Source organism: Oncorhynchus masou, chromosome 10 (genome assembly GCF_036934945.1).
Source record: "Oncorhynchus masou masou isolate Uvic2021 chromosome 10, UVic_Omas_1.1, whole genome shotgun sequence".
Classification (NCBI taxonomy): Eukaryota; Metazoa; Chordata; class Actinopteri; order Salmoniformes; family Salmonidae; genus Oncorhynchus; species Oncorhynchus masou.
Genome location: NC_088221.1, coordinates 34,036,930 through 34,061,385, shown reverse-complemented (window position 1 = coordinate 34,061,385; position 24,456 = coordinate 34,036,930). Strand labels below are relative to the sequence as shown.

Genomic DNA, 24,456 nt, shown 5'->3' with positions numbered 1-24,456 from the left:
CGTTGGAGCTCGGAACACAAGCATTTAGTTAGATACTACTGCACTGTTGGAGCTAGGAACACACGCATTTAGTTAGATACTACTGCACTGTTGGAGCTAGGAACACAAGCATTTAGTTAGATACTACTGCACTGTTGGAGCTAGGAACACACGCATTTAGTTAGGTACTACTGCACTGTTGGAGCTAGGAACACACGCATTTAGTTAGATACTACTGCACTGTTGGAGCTAGGAACACACGCATTTAGTTAGATACTACTGCACTGTTGGAGCTAGGAACACACGCATTTAGTTAGATACTACTGCACTGTTGGAGCTAGGAACACACGCATTTAGTTAGATACTACTGCACTGTTGGAGCTAGGAACACATGCATTTAGTTAGATACTACTGCACTGTTGGAGCTAGGAACACAAGCATTTAGTTAGATACTACTGCACTGTTGGAGCTAGGAACACAAGCATTTAGTTAGATACTACTGCACTGTTGGAGCTAGGAACACAAGCATTTAGTTAGATTTACTACTGCACTGTTGGAGCTAGGAACACAAGCATTTAGTTAGATACTACTGCACTGTTGGAGCTAGGAACACAAGCATTTAGTTAGATACTACTGCACTGTTGGAGCTAGGAACACACGCATTTAGTTAGATACTACTGCACTGTTGGAGCTAGGAACACAAGCATTTAGTTAGATACTACTGCACTGTTGGAGCTAGGAACACAAGCATTTAGTTAGATACTACTGCACTGTTGGAGCTAGGAACACACGCATTTAGTTAGATACTACTGCACTGTTGGAGCTAGGAACACACGCATTTAGTTAGATACTACTGCACTGTTGGAGCTAGGAACACACGCATTTAGTTAGATACTACTGCACTGTTGGAGCTAGGAACACACGCATTTAGTTAGATACTACTGCACTGTTGGAGCTAGGAACACACGCATTTAGTTAGATACTACTGCACTGTTGGAGCTAGGAACACAAGCATTTAGTTAGATACTACTGCACTGTTGGAGCTCGGAACACACGCATTTAGTTAGATACTACTGCACTGTTGGAGCTAGGAACACAAGCATTTAGTTAGATACTACTGCACTGTTGGAGCTAGGAACACACGCATTTAGTTAGATACTACTGCACTGTTGGAGCTAGGAACACACGCATTTAGTTAGATACTACTGCACTGTTGGAGCTAGGAACACACACATTTAGTTAGATACTACTGCACTGTTGGAGCTAGGAACACAAGCATTTAGTTAGATACTACTGCACTGTTGGAGCTAGGAACACAAGCATTTAGTTAGATACTACTGCACTGTTGGAGCTAGGAACACAAGCATTTAGTTAGATACTACTGCACTGTTGGAGCTAGGAACACAAGCATTTAGTTAGATACTACTGCACTGTTGGAGCTAGGAACACAAGCATTTAGTTAGATACTACTGCACTGTTGGAGCTAGGAACACAAGCATTTAGTTAGATACTACTGCACTGTTGGAGCTAGGAACACACGCATTTAGTTAGATACTACTGCACTGTTGGAGCTAGGAACACAAGCATTTAGTTAGATACTACTGCACTGTTGGAGCTAGGAACACAAGCATTTAGTTAGATACTACTGCACTGTTGGAGCTAGGAACACACGCATTTAGTTAGATACTACTGCACTGTTGGAGCTAGGAACACACGCATTTAGTTAGATACTACTGCACTGTTGGAGCTAGGAACACACGCATTTAGTTAGATACTACTGCACTGTTGGAGCTAGGAACACACGCATTTAGTTAGATACTACTGCACTGTTGGAGCTAGGAACACAAGCATTTAGTTAGATACTACTGCACTGTTGGAGCTCGGAACACACGCATTTAGTTAGATACTACTGCACTGTTGGAGCTAGGAACACAAGCATTTAGTTAGATACTACTGCACTGTTGGAGCTAGGAACACACGCATTTAGTTAGATACTACTGCACTGTTGGAGCTAGGAACACACGCATTTAGTTAGATACTACTGCACTGTTGGAGCTAGGAACACAAGCATTTAGTTAGATACTACTGCACTGTTGGAGCTAGGAACACAAGCATTTAGTTAGATACTACTGCACTGTTGGAGCTAGGAACACAAGAATTTAGTTAGATACTACTGCACTGTTGGAGCTAGGAACACAAGCATTTAGTTAGATACTACTGCACTGTTGGAGCTAGGAACACAAGCATTTAGTTAGATACTACTGCACTGTTGGAGCTAGGAACACAAGCATTTAGTTAGATACTACTGCACTGTTGGAGCTAGGAACACAAGCATTTAGTTAGATACTACTGCACTGTTGGAGCTAGGAACACACGCATTTAGTTAGATACTACTGCACTGTTGGAGCTAGGAACACAAGCATTTAGTTAGATACTACTGCACTGTTGGAGCTAGGAACACAAGCATTTAGTTAGATACTACTGCACTGTTGGAGCTAGGAACACACGCATTTAGTTAGATACTACTGCACTGTTGGAGCTAGGAACACACGCATTTAGTTAGATACTACTGCACTGTTGGAGCTAGGAACACACGCATTTAGTTAGATACTACTGCACTGTTGGAGCTAGGAACACACGCATTTAGTTAGATACTACTGCACTGTTGGAGCTAGGAACACAAGCATTTAGTTAGATACTACTGCACTGTTGGAGCTCGGAACACACGCATTTAGTTAGATACTACTGCACTGTTGGAGCTAGGAACACAAGCATTTAGTTAGATACTACTGCACTGTTGGAGCTAGGAACACACGCATTTAGTTAGATACTACTGCACTGTTGGAGCTAGGAACACGCGCATTTAGTTAGATACTACTGCACTGTTGGAGCTAGGAACACAAGCATTTAGTTAGATACTACTGCACTGTTGGAGCTAGGAACACACGCATTTAGTTAGATACTACTGCACTGTTGGAGCTAGGAACACAAGCATTTAGTTAGATACTACTGCACTGTTGGAGCTAGGAACACATGCATTTAGTTAGATACTACTGCACTGTTGGAGCTAGGAACACACGCATTTAGTTAGATACTACTGCACTGTTGGAGCTAGGAACACAAGCATTTAGTTAGATACTACTGCACTGTTGGAGCTAGGAACACAAGCATTTAGTTAGATACTACTGCACTGTTGGAGCTAGGAACACAAGCATTTAGTTAGATACTACTGCACTGTTGGAGCTAGGAACACAAGCATTTAGTTAGATACTACTGCACTGTTGGAGCTAGGAACACAAGCATTTAGTTAGATACTACTGCACTGCTGGAGCTAGGAACACACGCATTTAGTTAGATACTACTGCACTGTTGGAGCTAGGAACACACGCATTTAGTTAGATACTACTGCACTGTTGGAGCTAGGAACACACGCATTTAGTTAGATACTACTGCACTGTTGGAGCTAGGAACACAAGCATTTAGTTAGATACTACTGCACTGTTGGAGCTAGGAACACAAGCATTTAGTTAGATACTACTGCACTGTTGGAGCTAGGAACACAAGCATTTAGTTAGATACTACTGCACTGTTGGAGCTAGGAACACAAGCATTTAGTTAGATACTACTGCACTGTTGGAGCTAGGAACACAAGCATTTAGTTAGATACTACTGCACTGTTGGAGCTAGGAACACAAGCATTTAGTTAGATACTACTGCACTGTTGGAGCTAGGAACACACGCATTTAGTTAGATACTACTGCACTGTTGGAGCTAGGAACACAAGCATTTAGTTAGATACTACTGCACTGTTGGAGCTAGGAACACAAGCATTTAGTTAGATACTACTGCACTGTTGGAGCTAGGAACACACGCATTTAGTTAGATACTACTGCACTGTTGGAGCTAGGAACACACGCATTTAGTTAGATACTACTGCACTGTTGGAGCTAGGAACACACGCATTTAGTTAGATACTACTGCACTGTTGGAGCTAGGAACACACGCATTTAGTTAGATACTACTGCACTGTTGGAGCTAGGAACACACGCATTTAGTTAGATACTACTGCACTGTTGGAGCTAGGAACACAAGCATTTAGTTAGATACTACTGCACTGTTGGAGCTCGGAACACACGCATTTAGTTAGATACTACTGCACTGTTGGAGCTAGGAACACAAGCATTTAGTTAGATACTACTGCACTGTTGGAGCTAGGAACACACGCATTTAGTTAGATACTACTGCACTGTTGGAGCTAGGAACACACGCATTTAGTTAGATACTACTGCACTGTTGGAGCTAGGAACACACGCATTTAGTTAGATACTACTGCACTGTTGGAGCTAGGAACACAAGCATTTAGTTAGATACTACTGCACTGTTGGAGCTAGGAACACAAGCATTTAGTTAGATACTACTGCACTGTTGGAGCTAGGAACACAAGCATTTAGTTAGATACTACTGCACTGTTGGAGCTAGGAACACAAGCATTTAGTTAGATACTACTGCACTGTTGGAGCTAGGAACACAAGCATTTAGTTAGATACTACTGCACTGTTGGAGCTAGGAACACAAGCATTTAGTTAGATACTACTGCACTGTTGGAGCTAGGAACACACGCATTTAGTTAGATACTACTGCACTGTTGGAGCTAGGAACACAAGCATTTAGTTAGATACTACTGCACTGTTGGAGCTAGGAACACAAGCATTTAGTTAGATACTACTGCACTGTTGGAGCTAGGAACACACGCATTTAGTTAGATACTACTGCACTGTTGGAGCTAGGAACACAAGCATTTAGTTAGATACTACTGCACTGTTGGAGCTAGGAACACAAGCATTTAGTTAGATACTACTGCACTGTTGGAGCTAGGAACACAAGCATTTAGTTAGATACTACTGCACTGTTGGAGCTAGGAACACAAGCATTTAGTTAGATACTACTGCACTGTTGGAGCTAGGAACACACGCATTTAGTTAGATACTACTGCACTGTTGGAGCTAGGAACACAAGCATTTAGTTAGATACTACTGCACTGTTGGAGCTAGGAACACAAGCATTTAGTTAGATACTACTGCACTGTTGGAGCTAGGAACACACGCATTTAGTTAGATACTACTGCACTGTTGGAGCTAGGAACACACGCATTTAGTTAGATACTACTGCACTGTTGGAGCTAGGAACACACGCATTTAGTTAGATACTACTGCACTGTTGGAGCTAGGAACACACGCATTTAGTTAGATACTACTGCACTGTTGGAGCTAGGAACACACGCATTTAGTTAGATACTACTGCACTGTTGGAGCTAGGAACACAAGCATTTAGTTAGATACTACTGCACTGTTGGAGCTCGGAACACACGCATTTAGTTAGATACTACTGCACTGTTGGAGCTAGGAACACAAGCATTTAGTTAGATACTACTGCACTGTTGGAGCTAGGAACACACGCATTTAGTTAGATACTACTGCACTGTTGGAGCTAGGAACACACGCATTTAGTTAGATACTACTGCACTGTTGGAGCTAGGAACACACGCATTTAGTTAGATACTACTGCACTGTTGGAGCTAGGAACACAAGCATTTAGTTAGATACTACTGCACTGTTGGAGCTAGGAACACAAGCATTTAGTTAGATACTACTGCACTGTTGGAGCTAGGAACACAAGCATTTAGTTAGATACTACTGCACTGTTGGAGCTAGGAACACAAGCATTTAGTTAGATACTACTGCACTGTTGGAGCTAGGAACACAAGCATTTAGTTAGATACTACTGCACTGTTGGAGCTAGGAACACAAGCATTTAGTTAGATACTACTGCACTGTTGGAGCTAGGAACACACGCATTTAGTTAGATACTACTGCACTGTTGGAGCTAGGAACACAAGCATTTAGTTAGATACTACTGCACTGTTGGAGCTAGGAACACAAGCATTTAGTTAGATACTACTGCACTGTTGGAGCTAGGAACACACGCATTTAGTTAGATACTACTGCACTGTTGGAGCTAGGAACACACGCATTTAGTTAGATACTACTGCACTGTTGGAGCTAGGAACACACGCATTTAGTTAGATACTACTGCACTGTTGGAGCTAGGAACACACGCATTTAGTTAGATACTACTGCACTGTTGGAGCTAGGAACACAAGCATTTAGTTAGATACTACTGCACTGTTGGAGCTCGGAACACACGCATTTAGTTAGATACTACTGCACTGTTGGAGCTAGGAACACAAGCATTTAGTTAGATACTACTGCACTGTTGGAGCTAGGAACACACGCATTTAGTTAGATACTACTGCACTGTTGGAGCTAGGAACACAAGCATTTAGTTAGATACTACTGCACTGTTGGAGCTAGGAACACAAGCATTTAGTTAGATACTACTGCACTGTTGGAGCTAGGAACACACGCATTTAGTTAGATACTACTGCACTGTTGGAGCTAGGAACACAAGCATTTAGTTAGATACTACTGCACTGTTGGAGCTAGGAACACAAGCATTTAGTTAGATACTACTGCACTGTTGGAGCTAGGAACACACGCATTTAGTTAGATACTACTGCACTGTTGGAGCTAGGAACACACGCATTTAGTTAGATACTACTGCACTGTTGGAGCTAGGAACACACGCATTTAGTTAGATACTACTGCACTGTTGGAGCTAGGAACACACGCATTTAGTTAGATACTACTGCACTGTTGGAGCTAGGAACACACGCATTTAGTTAGATACTACTGCACTGTTGGAGCTAGGAACACAAGCATTTAGTTAGATACTACTGCACTGTTGGAGCTCGGAACACACGCATTTAGTTAGATACTACTGCACTGTTGGAGCTAGGAACACAAGCATTTAGTTAGATACTACTGCACTGTTGGAGCTAGGAACACACGCATTTAGTTAGATACTACTGCACTGTTGGAGCTAGGAACACACGCATTTAGTTAGATACTACTGCACTGTTGGAGCTAGGAACACACGCATTTAGTTAGATACTACTGCACTGTTGGAGCTAGGAACACAAGCATTTAGTTAGATACTACTGCACTGTTGGAGCTAGGAACACAAGCATTTAGTTAGATACTACTGCACTGTTGGAGCTAGGAACACAAGCATTTAGTTAGATACTACTGCACTGTTGGAGCTAGGAACACAAGCATTTAGTTAGATACTACTGCACTGTTGGAGCTAGGAACACAAGCATTTAGTTAGATACTACTGCACTGTTGGAGCTAGGAACACAAGCATTTAGTTAGATACTACTGCACTGTTGGAGCTAGGAACACACGCATTTAGTTAGATACTACTGCACTGTTGGAGCTAGGAACACAAGCATTTAGTTAGATACTACTGCACTGTTGGAGCTAGGAACACAAGCATTTAGTTAGATACTACTGCACTGTTGGAGCTAGGAACACACGCATTTAGTTAGATACTACTGCACTGTTGGAGCTAGGAACACGCATTTAGTTAGATACTACTGCACTGTTGGAGCTAGGAACACACGCATTTAGTTAGATACTACTGCACTGTTGGAGCTAGGAACACACGCATTTAGTTAGATACTACTGCACTGTTGGAGCTAGGAACACAAGCATTTAGTTAGATACTACTGCACTGTTGGAGCTCGGAACACACGCATTTAGTTAGATACTACTGCACTGTTGGAGCTAGGAACACAAGCATTTAGTTAGATACTACTGCACTGTTGGAGCTAGGAACACACGCATTTAGTTAGATACTACTGCACTGTTGGAGCTAGGAACACACGCATTTAGTTAGATACTACTGCACTGTTGGAGCTAGGAACACAAGCATTTAGTTAGATACTACTGCACTGTTGGAGCTAGGAACACAAGCATTTAGTTAGATACTACTGCACTGCTGGAGCTAGGAACACACGCATTTAGTTAGATACTACTGCACTGTTGGAGCTAGGAACACACGCATTTAGTTAGATACTACTGCACTGTTGGAGCTAGGAACACACGCATTTAGTTAGATACTACTGCACTGTTGGAGCTAGGAACACAAGCATTTAGTTAGATACTACTGCACTGTTGGAGCTAGGAACACACGCATTTCGCTACACCCACAATTGCATCTGCTAAATATGTGTATGTGACCAATCAAATTTGATTTGATTTGATCTAATATAACCTAAACAAGGCCCTACGTATTGTTCATATTGTCATGTGATATGAGACTTGTAAATAAAGCATCTATGTTTAGTTGTATGTCGTGCAACTGGCTTACTTTAACATCACCCCAAAAATAAAGAGCTAAATATTGTTTATATTTTTATCGTCATATGAGACCGTAAACAAAGGCTGTATGTACTGTTTGTTAAGCCGTACCTCGCGTGCAGTCTCGTCCGTTCTCAATGTCAAGGCCCAGGGGACACTCGCAGCTGAAGGAGCCCCTGGTGTTAACACACGTAGAGTCACTGGGACATGGGCCCGAGGGGCCGGGGCCAATCTCACACTCATCCACATCTAGACACAGCAGAGACAGAGGACAGAGAGGGCAGTGTGAACATAGAGGACAAGATGACTATAGTGAATACAATCAGCAATATAAAGACATTTTCACATCTGGACAAACAAAGCAACACAGATACATAGACAGAGGACAAGGACAGAGGACAGCTGACAGAGGACAGATGACAGAGATCAGTTACACAAAACTGCACAAAACTTGAATCATTAAACCCTCAATAAAACTCTCTGGGGTCCTGGGCCAAGAGACTTGGGGCTCTATAGCTGCTGCATTAGGCATCCATCTCCCTATGGGTTGTATACAGGTTGTTCACACCTCTGTTACTCGGCCAGGTTGCTAGGGTCACCTAGACTCAATCATGGACACTCTTAAAGACAGTTGTGGTTGCTTTGCGTGATGTATTGTTGTCTCTACCTTCTTGCCCTTTGTGCTGTTGTCTGTGCCCAATAATGTTTGTACCATATTTTGTGCTGCTACCATGTTGTGCTGCTGCCATAGAAAGAGGAGTGGGAGGCCCCGGTGCACAACTGAGCAAGAGGACAAGTACATTAGAGTGTCTATTTTGAGAAACAGACGCCTCACAAGTCCTCAACTGGCATCTTCGTGAAATAGTACCCGCAAAACACCAGTCTCAACATCAACAGGGAAGAGGCGACTCCAGGATGCTGGCCTTCTAGGCAGAGTTGCAAAGAAAAAGTCATATCTCAGACTGGCCAATAAAAAGAAAAGATGGGCAAAAGAACACAAACACTGGACAGGTGAACTCTGCCTAGAAGGCTGGGAATGATAGGTTGAACTCACCCTCATTGCAGCTAGGTCCTGTCCATGCTGACAGACAGTAACAGGTGAATTCCCTCCCTCCATAGGTCTCTCCACACTCACCTCCGTTCAGACAGGGGTTGGATTCACAGGCACTACCTAAAGAAGAGAGATGGATTCAGACTGATGTACTGCAACTCATATCAATGCAGTTCATAGATTTTCTTCATTGTTCCAAACAACAGTCATTAGGATTTGGGAATACACACATCTTAATTCCACGTTTCCAGCTAAATTCAGGGAAAAACTAACTTTAGCACAATAAAAGTTTTAAAAGATATACTGTTGACAAACCTCGTGTCTGAGTTGTAGATCTGATGTCCATTGGAGCTGTGGTCACTTCTACCTCAGTGGTCCCCCTGTCAGTGTGTTTCCCTGTAGTGTGCAGTTCCACTGTGCTCCTGGTGGTGCTGCTGTGGCTGTAGGAAGAGGAGGCTGTAGTAGTGGTGGTGGTGATGTCCTGGCCGCTGTGGGGCGTGGTGTTCCCCGGTGTGGCCGTGCTGGTCTCCAGGTACAAGGTGGTTACATCGGTGAAGCTGGTGACGTTGGTGATGCTCACCCCTGTTGAGGGCTCCTGGGTCTGGGTCTGAAGTGTAGCTGGGCGCTGGGGGGTTGAAGCAGAGGTCTGGAGACCCAGAGTGGTCTCAGTGGTAATGGTGGTAGGGATGGTGGTGGGTTGAGTCTGGGCTTCGACAGAGGTGGTGCTAAGCTGAACCATCCTTGTTGTAACCAGAGGGGGTGTCAGTGTGGTGCTGGTTGCCGTAGTAAATCTGTAGGTCTCCTCCTCAGTGACCTGTGACGTCATCGTAACGGTAACGGATGTGGTGGACATCAGGACCTCTGTGCTCACCGCCGGCGATGGCTGCTCTGTCTTGGGGACAAAGGGAGGCTGGCTTGAGATGAACCGGGACAGGGAGTCGTCCAGGGCGGTGACACTTTCTCGTAGCGTCGGGTGAGCAGTAGTTAGAGCCAGACCTACGATGGTAGGTGTGTCCTCTGTGTGGAGTGATGTGACTCCTTCTGTCTCACCCTGACCCCCCTGAGTGCTGAGGGCACCTGTGGAGGACTCTGTGGAAGTGCCAGACCCGGTGACCATGATGGAGGGAGTATCTCTATCTCCTCCCTGAGAGGTGTTGGTGCTGGGATGACTGGGTCCTTCTGAAAACAGGAAGGGGAGCTGTGAAGAATCAGGGACCCCATCTTCTGTTTGGGACGTCCTGCCTCTGGAAGGCTGACTGGAGTCTGTTGTGTCTGTGTCCTGTCTGCTGTGGTTATCAGCCACACTGAGAGGGGGGGTGGAGTAGGGGGTTCCCTCCGAAATCAGAGAGGTGAGGTCCTGCTGTTGGGTCACATTGGGTGGTTCAGTCAGCGGGTTGGTCCCTCTGGAGGACAAACCACCAGGCCTCTCTGTTTAGAAGAAGTAGAAGAAGAGGAAGAGGGAGAAGAAGATTACTTTTTGTCCATTTACAACATAAGAAATGGAAATTAGTATTTTGCATATCCCATTCTCCCCGGTAGACATATACATACTGTATATACATATACACAAAGAGGGAATTTCAGAAGGTTGTTTACCTTGTGAAGAGTTGGTGTTGGAGTGGGGGTGAGAGTCAGACCCAGACGTAGCGTCATGCCCATGGTCAGGTCCAGTGGAGGGAATCCTGTCGGTGACATCGCCAGCCCCGGCACCGGTGCGGCTGGTCGGGAGGCCCAAGGTGGAGTCCTTAGGGTACATGGTGGTGCTGTTGGAGCTCACAGACAGTAAGGTCCTCTCTCCCGCTCGACTCATAGTGGAGGAGATGTAGGTGCGGTCGGTGTGGACAGGGATGGGGAGAGCCATGGTTCCTAGGTCGGTCCACTGTTCCTGCCTGAGAGTATCTGTTGACTGTCCTTGGCCGAGACCCACGGTGCCTTGGTTTGTGGAGTGGTCCTCTCTGAGACCCATGGTGCCACGGATTGTGGACTGGTCCTCGCTGAGGCCCACAGTGCCTTGGTTTGTGGACTGGTCCTCGCTGAGACCCATGGTGCTTTGGGTTGTGGATTGGTCCTCTCTGAGATCCACAGTACCTCGGTTTGTGGACTGGTCCTCTCTGAGACCTACGGTGCCTCGGGTTGTGGGCTGGTCCTCGCTGAGACCCACGGTGCCTCGGTTTGTGGACTGGTCCTCTCTGAGACCCACAGTACCTCGGTTTGTGGACTGGTCCTCTCTGAGGCCCTCAGTGCCTTGGTTTGTGGACTGGTCCTCTCTGAGACCCACGGTGCCTCGGTTTGTGGACTGGTCCTCTCTGAGACCCACAGTACCTTGGTTTGTGGACTGGTCCTCTCTGAGGCCCTCAGTGCCTTGGTTTGTGGACTGGTCCTCACTGAGACCCATGGTGCCTCGGATATTGGACTGGTCCTCTCTGAGACCCACAGTACCTCGGTTTGTGGTCTGGTCCCCTCTAAGGCCCTCAGTGCCTTGGTTTGTGGACTGGTCCTCACTGAGACCCATGGTGCCTCGGATATTGGACTGGTCCTCTCTGAGGCCCTCAGTGCCTCGGTTTGTGGACTGGTCCTCACTGAGACCCATGGTGTCTTGGGTTGTGGATTGGTCTTCTCTGAGACCCACAGTACCCCGGTTTGTGGACTGGTCCTCTCTGAGGCCCTCAATGCCTTGGTTCGTGGACTGGTTCTCGCTGAGACCCACGGTGTCTTGGGTTGTGGATTGGTCTTCTCTGAGATCCACTCTGAGACTGCTGTCAGCATCAGGGCTGTCCTGAGGTGGTCTGGCTTCCGTAACAGACACAGACTTAAGTTCTACTGAGCGTTTTGTTTCAGTCAAAGCCCTGAGCTGTGCTGGGAGCCCAGAGTAGGCCTCTGGTAGGTGGTCTGGTGTTAGTCTGGTCTTGTCCTCCCACTGTGTGGTAGCCTCTGTAGACACTACAATGGTAGAGCTCCTCTGCTCCGTCGACAAACCAAGGGTTCCTTCTGATGTCCAACTGGTTGAGCCCGAGGAGAGACGTATGTTTTGTTCCGTGGCTGAAGAATAAATATATAAATACAATTCAAAAAGGATGACAGGTATGTGTTTTCTGTATTCAAGGAAAGCTATGTGAAACATAGGCCTACATAAAAAGTTGGGAAGAAAGACACCCAAAACAAAAACCTAAATGTCTGGACCACCAGATGGCCCCAGAGAGGTTGTATCTTGCTTCAAACTCTAAAAGGGAAGATGTCAGGAGTTGCTGCCTGCAGCTGTTCTGATTTTGGGTGGAGAACAATTGGCAGCCAGGCCTGTCTACCCTAACAAAAGCCTGGGCCCTAAATATGGAGGTGACTCTGGCCTTTGGGACTTTGCCATTTCCTTCCTTAAGCTGACATAGCAGAAGTCATAGATGTTATAATACTGTCAAACTGCAGACATTGTTTGGGTTCATATTGAAGCAGAGTTTGCTCTTTGGCTCACAGTTTTTTGGGGCTTTTTGAAAACAGTCAGTTAAAGACATGCTCCACTAGTATTTTTTAAATGTCCCGCTTTGTGATGGATGTGTCAATGTGTAGTTCATACATGCATAATCTATAAGCAGAATTACTGTTTTACCTCAATTAGCCACAAAATCCCTAGTTTGAAAGTGTTTTTTGGAAGATGTGCGCTGCCATCTTGCCTACATGTACCCCTATTTGGACAGCCCTCTAGCAATTTGAGTTTCAGCCAATGAGCTTCAGCCCTTCGCCATTTAAGTGACAGCTAGCAAGACGCACACACAGTAGAGCGAGAGAGAGAGAGCAATGACAGGGTGCACATATGTGACTCATTTCAGGAAACTGGGCGTATGTCGAGAGTCACTAATTGACAGGAGAGCCATTTGAACGCAAACTATTATTTATTTATCAAAATGTGTTTTTTGGCAGAAATGCCTTCTGGAACATGTGAACTTTCATTTGCCTTAATAACAAACTTGTATGCCATCTGTAAACTAATAAAATTGTGAAATTATGAGCCTAGTTGGTTTAGCCATGGAAAAAGAAAGGAACCTTCCCGCTAGCCATGATTGACAGAGGTAATGGATGGGCTGGACATGCCGGCAGATGGGTTCGGAATGGTCTGCCATGTAGCTGCTTCTGTCTATAACATGAGCTGGTCAGTATTTGTAGATAATCCTTTCTAATACTGCTTTTTTTTAAGATAACAAAGTGTTGCTCTCCACTTTCTGGAGGACCGAGTTTTGAAATCAGTGGAAGGCCCGGTGGAATTAGAGTATGATAGCTAAGAAGATGGAGAAAATTCTGGTCTTTGATTGCAAATATGCAGTGGGAGTCGAAAAGAGAACACAGAAATTTGTATAAAACACCTGTCTCCGGATTACATCTTCAAACTAAGGGCAGCCATGGCATCCGCGACAGAGAGGGAGAAACGTCCATACATGTATACAGGTAAGACAGTCTAGCTAGCTACATTTTCAGATATTACACATTTCTAATTTTGTCAGAAAATAATTTTCATTTCAAGTTAAAGCATACTGTTAGGTAGCTAGCTAACATCAGCTGTATGGCTCGCTAGCTAACATTACGTGTATGATCTGTGACAATGCTCTGAGGTTATGAACACCCAGGGTGCACTCTGGCACTCCAGATTTAATTAATTAATACACCTGTAGTATAAACCAGCCTTTAGTCTTGAAATCTTTGGTTGATTATTACATGGCCTCACATGTGAACCCTTAAAGAGATGGGCGGGGCTAAGGCTTAAGAGGGTAAAAACGATGCAAAATGGGTGTAGACAAAGAAGAGCTATCCAGTAGGTTTACAAAAACATTCAAGGGCCATTTTCTCAAAAGTGAGGTTACAGGTTTATCAACTTTCAAAGCAGAATTACTTTCCCATTGTTCCTCAACTGTAGTGTATGATATGCCATTTTCTGGCTCTGAGTCTCTACTTTTATCCAATGTAAAACATAAGACCAAATCAACCACATATATACACATTTGTGACGTAGTACACAGGTTTTGGGGACTAAAGGCTAAAAAGTATACAAATCTCATTTAAATCTAACAATTGATTGGTATGTTCATTGCTTTATTTTTTTTCAATTAAGTTTCCGTTTGTAAAGATACATGACAAGGCCTCCTACTACTAAGATATGTCAGTTCTAGGCCTCCTACTACTAAGATATGTCAGTTCTAGGCCTCCTACAACTAATATATTGTAGTTCTAGGCCTCCTACTACTAAAATATGGCAGTTCTAGGCCTCCTACTTTTATTTATTTTATTTTATTTCACCTTTATTTAACCAGGTAGGCTAGTTGAGAACAAGTTCTCATTTGGAACTGCGACCTGGCCAAGATAAAGCATAGCAGTGTGAACAGACAACAACACAGAGTTACACATGGAGTAAACAATTAACAAGTCAATAACACAGTAGAAAAAAGTGAGTCTATATACATTGTGTGCAAAAGGCATGAGGAGGTAGGCAAATAATTACAATTCTGCAGATTAACACTGGAGTGATAAATGATCAGATGGCAATGTACAGGTAGACATATTGGTGTGCAAAATAGCAGAAAAGTAAATAAATAAAAACAGTATGGGGATAAGGTAGGTAAAATTGGGTGGGCTAATTACCGATAGACTATGTACAGCTGCAGCGATCGGTTAGCTGCTCAGATAGCAGATGTTTGAAGTTGGTGAGGGAGATAAAAGTCTCCAACTTCAGCGATTTTTGCAATTCGTTCCGTTTGGTATGTCAGCCCTAGGCCTCCTATTACTAAAATATGGCAGTTCTAGGCCTCATATTACTAAAATATGGCAGTTCTAGGCCTCATATTACTAAAACATGGCAGTTCTAGGCCTCCTACTACTAAGATATAGCAGTTCTAGGCCTCATATTACTAAAACATGGCAGTTCTAGGCCTCCTACTACTAAGATATGGCAGTTCTAGGCCTCATATTACTAAAACATGGCAGTTCTAGGCCTCATATTACTAAAACATGGCAGTTCTAGGCCTCATATTACTAAAACATGGCAGTTCTAGGCCTCCTACTACTAAGATATGGCAGTTCTAGGCCTCATATTACTAAAACATGGCAGTTCTAGGCCTCCTACTACTGAGATATAGCAGTTCTAGGCCTCCTATTACTAAAATATGGTAGTTCTAGGCCTCCTACTACTAAGATATGGCAGTTCTAGGCCTCCTATTACTAAAATATGGTAGTTCTAGGCCTCCTACTACTAAGATATGGCAGTTCTAGGCCTCCTATTACTAAAATATGGTAGTTCTAGGCCTCCTACTACTCAGATATAGCAGTTCTAGGCCTCCTATTACTAAGATATAGCAGTTCTAGGCCTCCTATTACTAAAATATGGCAGTTCTAGGCCTCCTACTACTAAGATATGTCAGTTCTAGGCCTCCTACTACTAAGATATGGTAGTTCTAGGCCTCCTATTACTAAGATATAGCAGTTCTAGGCCTCCTATTACTAAAATATGGTAGTTCTAGGCCTCCTACTACTAAGATATGGCAGTTCTAGGCCTCCTATTACTAAAATATGGTAGTTCTAGGCCTCCTACTACTAAGATATGGCAGTTCTAGGCCTCCTATTACTAAAATATGGTAGTTCTAGGCCTCCTACTACTCAGATATAGCAGTTCTAGGCCTCCTATTACTAAAATATGGCAGTTCTAGGCCTCCTACTACTAAGATATGTCAGTTCTAGGCCTCCTACTACTAAGATATGGTAGTTCTAGGCCTCCTACTACTAAGATATAGCAGTTCTAGGCCTCCTATTACTAAAATATGGTAGTTCTAGGCCTCATACTACTAAGATATGGTAGTTCTAGACCTCCTACTACTAAGATAGGACAGTAGTTCTACACGTGCAGATGACACATGTAGGCTATTTCATGGTATGAGAACGAGACCCTGGGTCTCGACCCCGCCCTGTGCAACTGGGTACTGGACTTCCTGACGGGCCGCCCCCAGGTGGTGAGGGTAGGCAACAACATCTCCACCCCGCTGATCCTCAACACTTGGGCCCCACAAGGCTGCGTTCTGAGCCCTCTCCTGTACTCCCTGTTCACCCACGACTGCGCGACAACGCACGCCTCCAACTCAATCATCAAGTTTGCGGACGACACAACAGTGGTAGGCTTGATTACCAACAACGACGAGACGGCCTACAGGGAGGAGGTGAGGGCCCTCGGAGTGTGGTGTCAGGACAATAACCTCACACTCAACGTCAACAAAACTAAGGAGATGATTGTGGACTTCAGGAAACGGCAGAGGGAACACCCCCTATCCACATCGAAGGAACAGTAGTGGAGAGGGTAGTAAGATTTAAGCTCCTCGGCATACACATCACAGACAAACTGAATTGGTCCACCCACACAGACAGCATTGTGAAGAAGGCGCAGCAGCACCTCTTCAACCTCAGGAGGCTAAAGAAATTCGGCTTGTCACCAAAAACACTCACAAACTTCTACAGATGCACAATCGAGAGCATCCTGGCGGGCTGTATCACCGCCTGGTACGGCAACTGCTCCGCCCACAACCGTAAGGCTCTCCAGAGGGTAGTGAGGTCTGCACAACGTATCACCGGGGGCAAACTACCTGCCCTCCAGGACACCTACACCACCCGATGTTACAGGAAGGCCAAAAAGATCATCAAGGACAACACCCACCCGAGCCACTGCCTGTTCACCCCGCTATCATCCAGAAGGCAAGGTCAGTACAGGTGTATCAAAGCTGGGACCGAGAGACTGAAAAACAGCTTCTATCTCAAGGCCATCAGACTGTTAAACAGCAACCACTAACATTGAGTGGTTGCTGCCAACACACTGACTCAACTCCAGCCACTTCAATAATGGGAATTGATGGGAAAGGATGTAAAATATATCACTAGCCACTTTAAACAATGCTACCTTATATAATGTTTACATACCCTACATTATTCATCTCATATGTATACGTATATACTGTACTCTATCATCTACTGCATCCTTATGTAATACATGTATCACTAGCCACTTTAACTATGCCACTTTGTTTACATACTCATCTCATATGTATATATGATGCTCTGCACCATCACTCATTCATATCTTTATGTACATATTCTTTATCCCCTTACACTGTGTATAATATATTAGTTTTGGAATTGTTAGTTAGATTACTTGTTGGTTATTACTGCATTGTCGGAACTGAAGCACAAGCATTTCGCTACACTCGCATTAACATCCGCTAACCATGTGTATGTGACAAATAAAATTTGATTTGATTTGAAAAAAAAAAACAGACACCCCGGGTGTGGTGTGTTCCTGTCCGTATCACCACTACTACTAGGGCCTACAAACTCCACCTAGGCCTAAAGCTGGGTTTATAGATGGTCTAGGGCCTGAAATCTCCACCCCTCTACTCTGTGGCAGCCTGCCTGTTTGTCTGCCTGTCTGTCAGCCTGGCACTTCTCCACTAACTCAACACTGCTGCTGGGGAGCTTTGGAACAATAACCTACTGCCACTGCCAAGGAAGAGCGCTGTCTGTGCTAGATAACATCCTGAATGTAACACATAGCAATGACACAGTCAAACAGTCAGGCTGTCAGACAGTAAGCAGATAGCGGGAAGAAGAGTACAGCAACGGTACAGTCATTCCACAGAGAGAGAGACCTAGGATGCGTCCCAAATGGCACCGTATTCCCTATATAGTGCACTACTTTTGACCAGAGACGTACAGTACCATCAGAAAGTATTCATAGCCCTGGACTTATTCCACATTTTGTTGTGTTACATACAGCCTGAATTCAAAAGTCATTAAATATATTTTATCACACATCTACACACAATACCCCATAATGACCAAATTAAAACACGTTTTTAGAAATAAATAATTCACACCCCTGAGTCAAAACATGTTAGAATCACCTTCGGCAGCAATAACAGCTGTGAGTCTTTCTGGGTAAGTCTCTAAGACCTTTGCACACCTGGATTGTATAATATTTGCCCATAAAATGAAGGTTAAATACATTAAATGAATATTATTTTCAAAATTCTTCAAGCTCTGTCAAATTGGTTGTTGATCATTGCTAGAAAAACGTTTTCAAGTCTTGCCATAGATTTTCAAGCAGATTTAAGTCAAAACTATAACTCGGCCACTCAGGAACAATCACTGTCTTCTTGTTTTAGTTATTGTCCCGCTGAAAGGTGCATTAATCTCCTAGTGTCTTGTGGAAATCTACGATTTCCTGTTTGGCCCTGTCCGGGGGTGTCCTCGGGTGGGGCCACAGTGTCTCCTGACCCCTCCTGTCTCAGCCTCCAGTATTTATGCTGCAGTAGTTTATGTGTCGGGGGGCTGGGGTCAGTTTGTTATATCTGGAGTACTTCTCCTGTCCAATTCGGTGTCCTGTGTGAATCTAAGTGTGCGTTCTCTAATTCTCTCCTTCTCTCTCTCGGAGGACCTGAGCCCTAGGACCATGCCCCAGGACTACCTGACATGATGACTCCTTGCTGTCCCCAGTCCACCTGGCCGTGCTGCTGCTCCAGTTTCAACTGACCTGAGCCCTAGGACCATGCCCCAGGACTACTTGACATGATGACTCCTTGCTGTCCCCAGTCCACCTGGCCGTGCTGCTGCTCCAGTTTCAACTGTTCTGCCTTATTATTATTCTGCTGGTCATTTATGAACATTTGAACATCTTGGCCATGTTCTGTTATAATCTCTACCCGGCACAGCCAGAAGAGGACTGGCCACCCCACATAGCCTGGTTCCTCTCTAGGTTTCTTCCTAGGTTTTGGCTTTTCTAGGGAGTTTTTCCTAGCCACCGTGCTTCTACACCTGCATTGCTTGCTGTTTGGGGTTTTAGGCTGGGTTTCTGTACAGCACTTTGAGATATCAGCTGATGTACGAAGGGCTATATAAATAAATTTGATTTGATTTGATTTTGCATTTCAGTTTATTTATTATCCTGAAAAACTCCCCAGTCCCTAATGATTACAAGCATACCCATAACATTACTCAGTAATGTGCTGTATTGGACTTTCCCCAAACATAACACTCTGTACTCAGGACAAAAAGTGAATTGCTTTGAAACATTTATGTTATGTTATTACTTTAGTGCCTTGTCGCAAACAGGATGCATGTTTTGGAATATTTTATTCTGTAGAGGCTTCCTTCGTCTCACTCTGTCAATTAGTTTAGTTTTGTGGAGTAACTACAATGTTGTTGATCCATCCTCAGATTTCTCCTATCACAGCCATGAAACTCTGTAACTGTTTTAAAGTCATCATTGACCTCATGGTGAAATCCCTGAGCGGTTTCCTTCCTCTCTGGCAGCTGAGTTAGGAAGGACTCCTGTATTTTTGTAGTGACTGTGTGTACTGATCCACCATCCAAAGTGTAATGAATAACTTCACCATGCTCAAAGGGATATTAGATGTCTGCTTTTTAAATGTTTACCTATCAACCAATAGGTTCCCTTCTTTCCGAGGATCTGGAAAACCTACCTGGTCTTTGTGGTTGAATTTCCATTTGAAATTCACTGCTCGGCTGAGGGACCTTACAAATAATTGTAGGTGTGGGGTACAGAGATGAGGTATTAATTCAAAAAGCATGTTAAATACTATTATTACACACAGTGTGTTCATGCAACTTATTATGTGACTTGTTAATCAAGTTTTTAATACTGACATTTTTTAAGATTTCCATAACAAAGGGGTTGAGAACTTATTGACTCAAGACATTTCAGCTTTTCATTTTTAATTAATTTGTAGATATTTCTAAAAACATAATTTCACTTTGACATTATGGGGTATTGTGTCTAGGTGTCAAATGTCTAGGTGATGCTGGTAAGACGGAGTCAGGCGCAGGACACAGAGATGAGTAATAACCGTTACTTTACTCAAAAACAATATTCCATAAAGGAGACTAAATAATCCAGGTCACAAAATCATACAACTTGACAATAACAAACATGCACAAAACCAAGGGGGAAACCAGAGGGTTAAATAGGGAACAATGATTATGGAATGGAAACCAGGTGTGTATAATGAAGACAAAACAAACTGAAAATGAAACATGGATCGGTGGTGACGAGAAAACCGGTGACGTCGACCACCGAACGCCGCCCGAACAAGGAGAGGGACCAACTTCGGCGGAAGTCGTGACACTTGGCCAGTAACGCAAAAATCTCAATTTAATCCATTTCAAATTCAGGCTGTAACACAACACAATGTGGAAAAGGTCAAGGGGTGTGAATACTTTCAATATATAGGGAATATGGTTTCATTTGTGACACACTCTTAGAGAATTAGGCCATTTTCCTCTAAACTAAAGCTCTCTGGATGGAGTCCACTGGCCTAACTGGCTGGCTTAGCCCTGCATTCAGTACACTGTAATCAAAAGCAGACTGGAATGGAGCACTATTGGTGCTGGCAGGACCAAGAAGTTAGCTTTTGTGTGTTTAGTTATTTTTATTTTTTTACTTCTGTGGCTCCCAGTTCATGATGATGATGAAATGGCTTCTGTCCCAAATGGCACCCTATTCTCTTTATAGTGCATTTATACCGCATTTTCATGGAGACTTACCGCCACACCAGTGAGTTGCCAGTGTTTAATGATAATACAAACTCTAGTGTAATTGTGTTTCCATAGCTCGGGCTGACAGTAAAGGCGTCCACATGCTTCCCAGCCGAAAACGGTTTGGAAAAGTTTGTGCATATATTATGATGACATTTTGTGACATTTTTGTTCGTTTTGGACTTCAGTGAGGGTTTTTTCGGCTGTTCGTGCAGACACATTTTTTTCTGGAGGCAAGCCGAAGTTCAGAGCCGAAGTCTACGTCCCTTCGTAGGTAATTGGTCAACAGTAGGGATTCTTCAATAAAGTCTTTGTTTTCATTCAATGAGATATGACTCATTTTCATGCACATTTTTTTCATTGCGTAATACTGCTCCAAACATTGCGCGATTAAAATCTTCTCTGCAAAAATTCATGACAGATTTCTTGAGTTATCTTAGATTAATTCTGACTATTTTGAGAAAGTGTATACTGGCTACGACGTCTCAAAAGTGACAAACAGTATTATTGCCAGTTTTTTCAAATGTTTCAAGTGAAGATCTTTTAAGGGAGTATGTGAGCACACTCTTTCGGTTTGGCTAGCCGAGTTTTGTCGAGGCCCAGCTGAACTGATGCATGCAGAATCAACAACCTCTGCATAATCAAAACAGATGCTTTGTGAGAAGGTGTTAAAGGTCACAGTCAGTCAGTGTTATGTAAATGCTGGCTGAAAACTATCAGTGGCCTGGCTTTGGCCCCAGGTGAAAGCAGGTCTGCCGGAGCCATGGCCTAGTGAAACAGAGGTGCCGGCCCCCGTAGATGGAAACAGAAAATTCTGAGCCTTCTGGGTAAAACACCTGGGGTAAATCCTGTATGGAAATGCATCATAACTTTTGACCGGGCTCTGGTCCTATTTCCTGGTCCCATTCCCTACATAGTGCACTACCTTTGACCAGGGTTTCAGGGCAAGCCATAAAGGTCCAGACTCAGACCTCTTGACAGTGACTTATGAAGTGGATGTGATAGTTACCCATAGTATGTTGGCTGGAGTACATCTGTGACATCACACCTTCCCTGATCTAAAGCCAACTGTCACTCACGGAGTGGCTCTTGCTCTGCTGGCTAAAACGGTTGGCTTTGAGTTCTGTAGACTTAGTGCATGTTTTTGTGCAGATGATTGCTGGTTTGCGCCCTGTTCACCACAGAAGAGAATGCACTCTGTTACACTTCTATATGGAGAGATGACACTCTTCACCTTCTGGAAAAGCGGAAAATGTACCTCTCTCACAAACTCCAATGCAGACTAAGGCATTCTTCCGGTAAAGGCCTGAGAGACATTGTGGTTATCCCAACTGTTGCCACCGATGTAGTGATTGAGAAGGGACAACGAGAACTGGACTTGAGCCAGCAACCCTGCAGGTAATAGGCAAGCACACTGCCCCCTGTGCCATAAAGGTTCAGACGTCTTGGCAGTGGCCGTAGTACGCTTACAAGGAAGCTATAATAACTAATGAACAATTATTCACCGAAAGAGTTAACACTTTCTCCACATGTAGTCACTGGCAATACCTCATAAGAATTTATGGAGGTAGACAACATTTCTAGCAGAGTCCTGAAACATGAGTCAACAAATACATTGATTGGTTTGAAAGGTATACCTTGGAAGTTGTTCAATACAAGGTGTATAATTCTAATCTACTTAGGCTATCAGCTGCCTATGATATTTTAGTATAATGACTCAAATGATCACTATGATGAATTATACTATTATAAGAAGACCTTATTATGGCGTAGATAAGGCTACATCAAATGTCCATAGGCATATAAATGAATGACAGGGGACAAGGCCAGTTGATTTTCTTTGAGGGGATGCCTGCACTAGATTACAAGAAAATAACCCAACAAAACCATCAAACAGGAGGGGGAAAACATGGTTCGAAGCTTGTGTCAGTGTGGAAACACCAGGTTCAGGTGGGGAATTCCAAGTACAATTCTGATAGCCCACATATATGGCCTTATATAATCTAGTCATTTAGTAAGTTAAATGTTGGTTTCTGACTGTCAGCAAATTACGCAATCATTGTATCCATATTTTAAATGTATCCATGTTTTTTCTTATTTTGTTCTGGGGTTATCAGCCTAAATGCCGTTATTTTAAATTAGTCCAAGTGGACCCAAGGAATGTTGATCAAAAATCATATAAACATGTAATAAACCACCCGTTATAGCTTCTACATACAATGATCAAATCATGACTGAGGTTTAAATATTGTCACTCTGCGCGACCCTTGCCACATAACGGGATGGGACAGTGTGTAGAACTCTTGTCCCGTTTTCGAAGCCCAAGGGTGCACTCTTCCATATGTCTGTACCATACTGCACCTTACCTAATTTGTCTTCACTCAACGCCCGTGTCTCACTCTCATCGGAATGCCTGACTCTGTGGTGGAGTTCTGTTCCAGATGATGGTGATGATACCTCCCTAAAGTCCGTAGAAGTTGCCGGAGTAGTAAACAAGTATTTTGGTAAGGCAGTTATGGCAGTTATTTCTTCAGAGTTGGTAACCCGGGGAGAGAAGTATACCCCCGTTACCAGTACCCTATCCATATCGTTGCTGCTGGAGGTGTACATCCACGCATTGAGGGGTCTCAGAACGACCAAGAGGACCAACAGAGAAAGACGGGTTAGGACTACGTGACTCAAATAGCAGGTTTCCATAATCATAACGACCCGAAAACGGCGGCGGGTAGGCGTATATTCCAAACAAGTAGCAGCGAAGTGCCCACAGCCACCATCAGAAACTATATTTTTCAAAAATGTATAATTTGAAATACCTTCGGAGACCCTAAACATCAATTGATCCGATGAATTTTAATACGTTTGCAGACCGTGAAGTGGTGCAGTGGTGCTGGAAACAGAAGCCTGTTATCACATCATAGGCGCCAAGCTCCTCCCACACACATCAGCGATAGTGTTTTCCACCCAATTCCGCCCGAGTAGGCTGAGGTTCCGCGGGATGTGGGCTATTGTTACACTCAACTAGACTTCAGAATATCAAGAATCTCTGAATCTGGTATTTTGCTGTGATTTATTCAGTGTAAGATACTATAGTAGACGTTACATGCATGCCCACAAGTGTGGAGTGCAAACCTCTCAGATGAAATGTCGACTTGATATTTCTGCAAATGTTACATTGTTGCTTGTGAACAAAGTTCCAAATGGTTACAGTTGCTTGCAATGGGGACATCCCCAACGTACAAGCAGATGAAGAAAGACATTCTAATGAGGTCAAACAGATTAGAAGTAAACATTCCATGGATTGCCTCACTCAGTCACAGAGACCTGTAAAAATCCATATCAATCATATTTATTTAGAAAACCCTTTTTACAAAGTGCTACACAGAAACCCAGCCTAAAACCCCAAACAGCAAGCAATGCAGATGTAGAAGCACGGTGGCTAGGAAAAACTCCCTAGATGACAGTAGAGTAAAATTTCAGCTTTCAGTCAGACTGTTTATAATCTGTCTATAAGGCCTAGAATGAGACATTACCTTAGCCTCGTCCCAGATCTGTCAAGTGCTGTTTTGCCAAGTCCTATGGTCATTGTCACGAGTTGTT

The 24,456-nt window shown here is 43.7% G+C and overlaps 1 protein-coding gene across 2 annotated transcripts in view; it reads right to left on the bottom strand.

The window, feature by feature from the left end:
• Nucleotides 1-23,767, bottom strand: part of LOC135547564 (protein HEG-like) — a 34,775-nt gene extending 11,008 nt beyond the window's left edge. Inside the window, exons 1-5 of one of the 2 annotated variants that reach the window (XM_064976675.1) lie at nt 23,226-23,767; nt 10,888-12,330; nt 9,607-10,719; nt 9,295-9,411; nt 8,352-8,489 (exon numbers count right to left, since the gene is read on the bottom strand). In XM_064976675.1, the coding sequence (XP_064832747.1) occupies nt 8,352-8,489; nt 9,295-9,411; nt 9,607-10,719; nt 10,888-12,330; nt 23,226-23,691 (3,277 nt within the window). In that variant the 5' untranslated portion in view covers nt 23,692-23,767. The remainder of the gene's footprint in view (nt 1-8,351; nt 8,490-9,294; nt 9,412-9,606; nt 10,720-10,887; nt 12,331-23,225) is intronic. The other variant, XM_064976676.1, reaches the window with a different exon arrangement.
• Nucleotides 23,768-24,456: the final 689 nt, after the last annotated feature.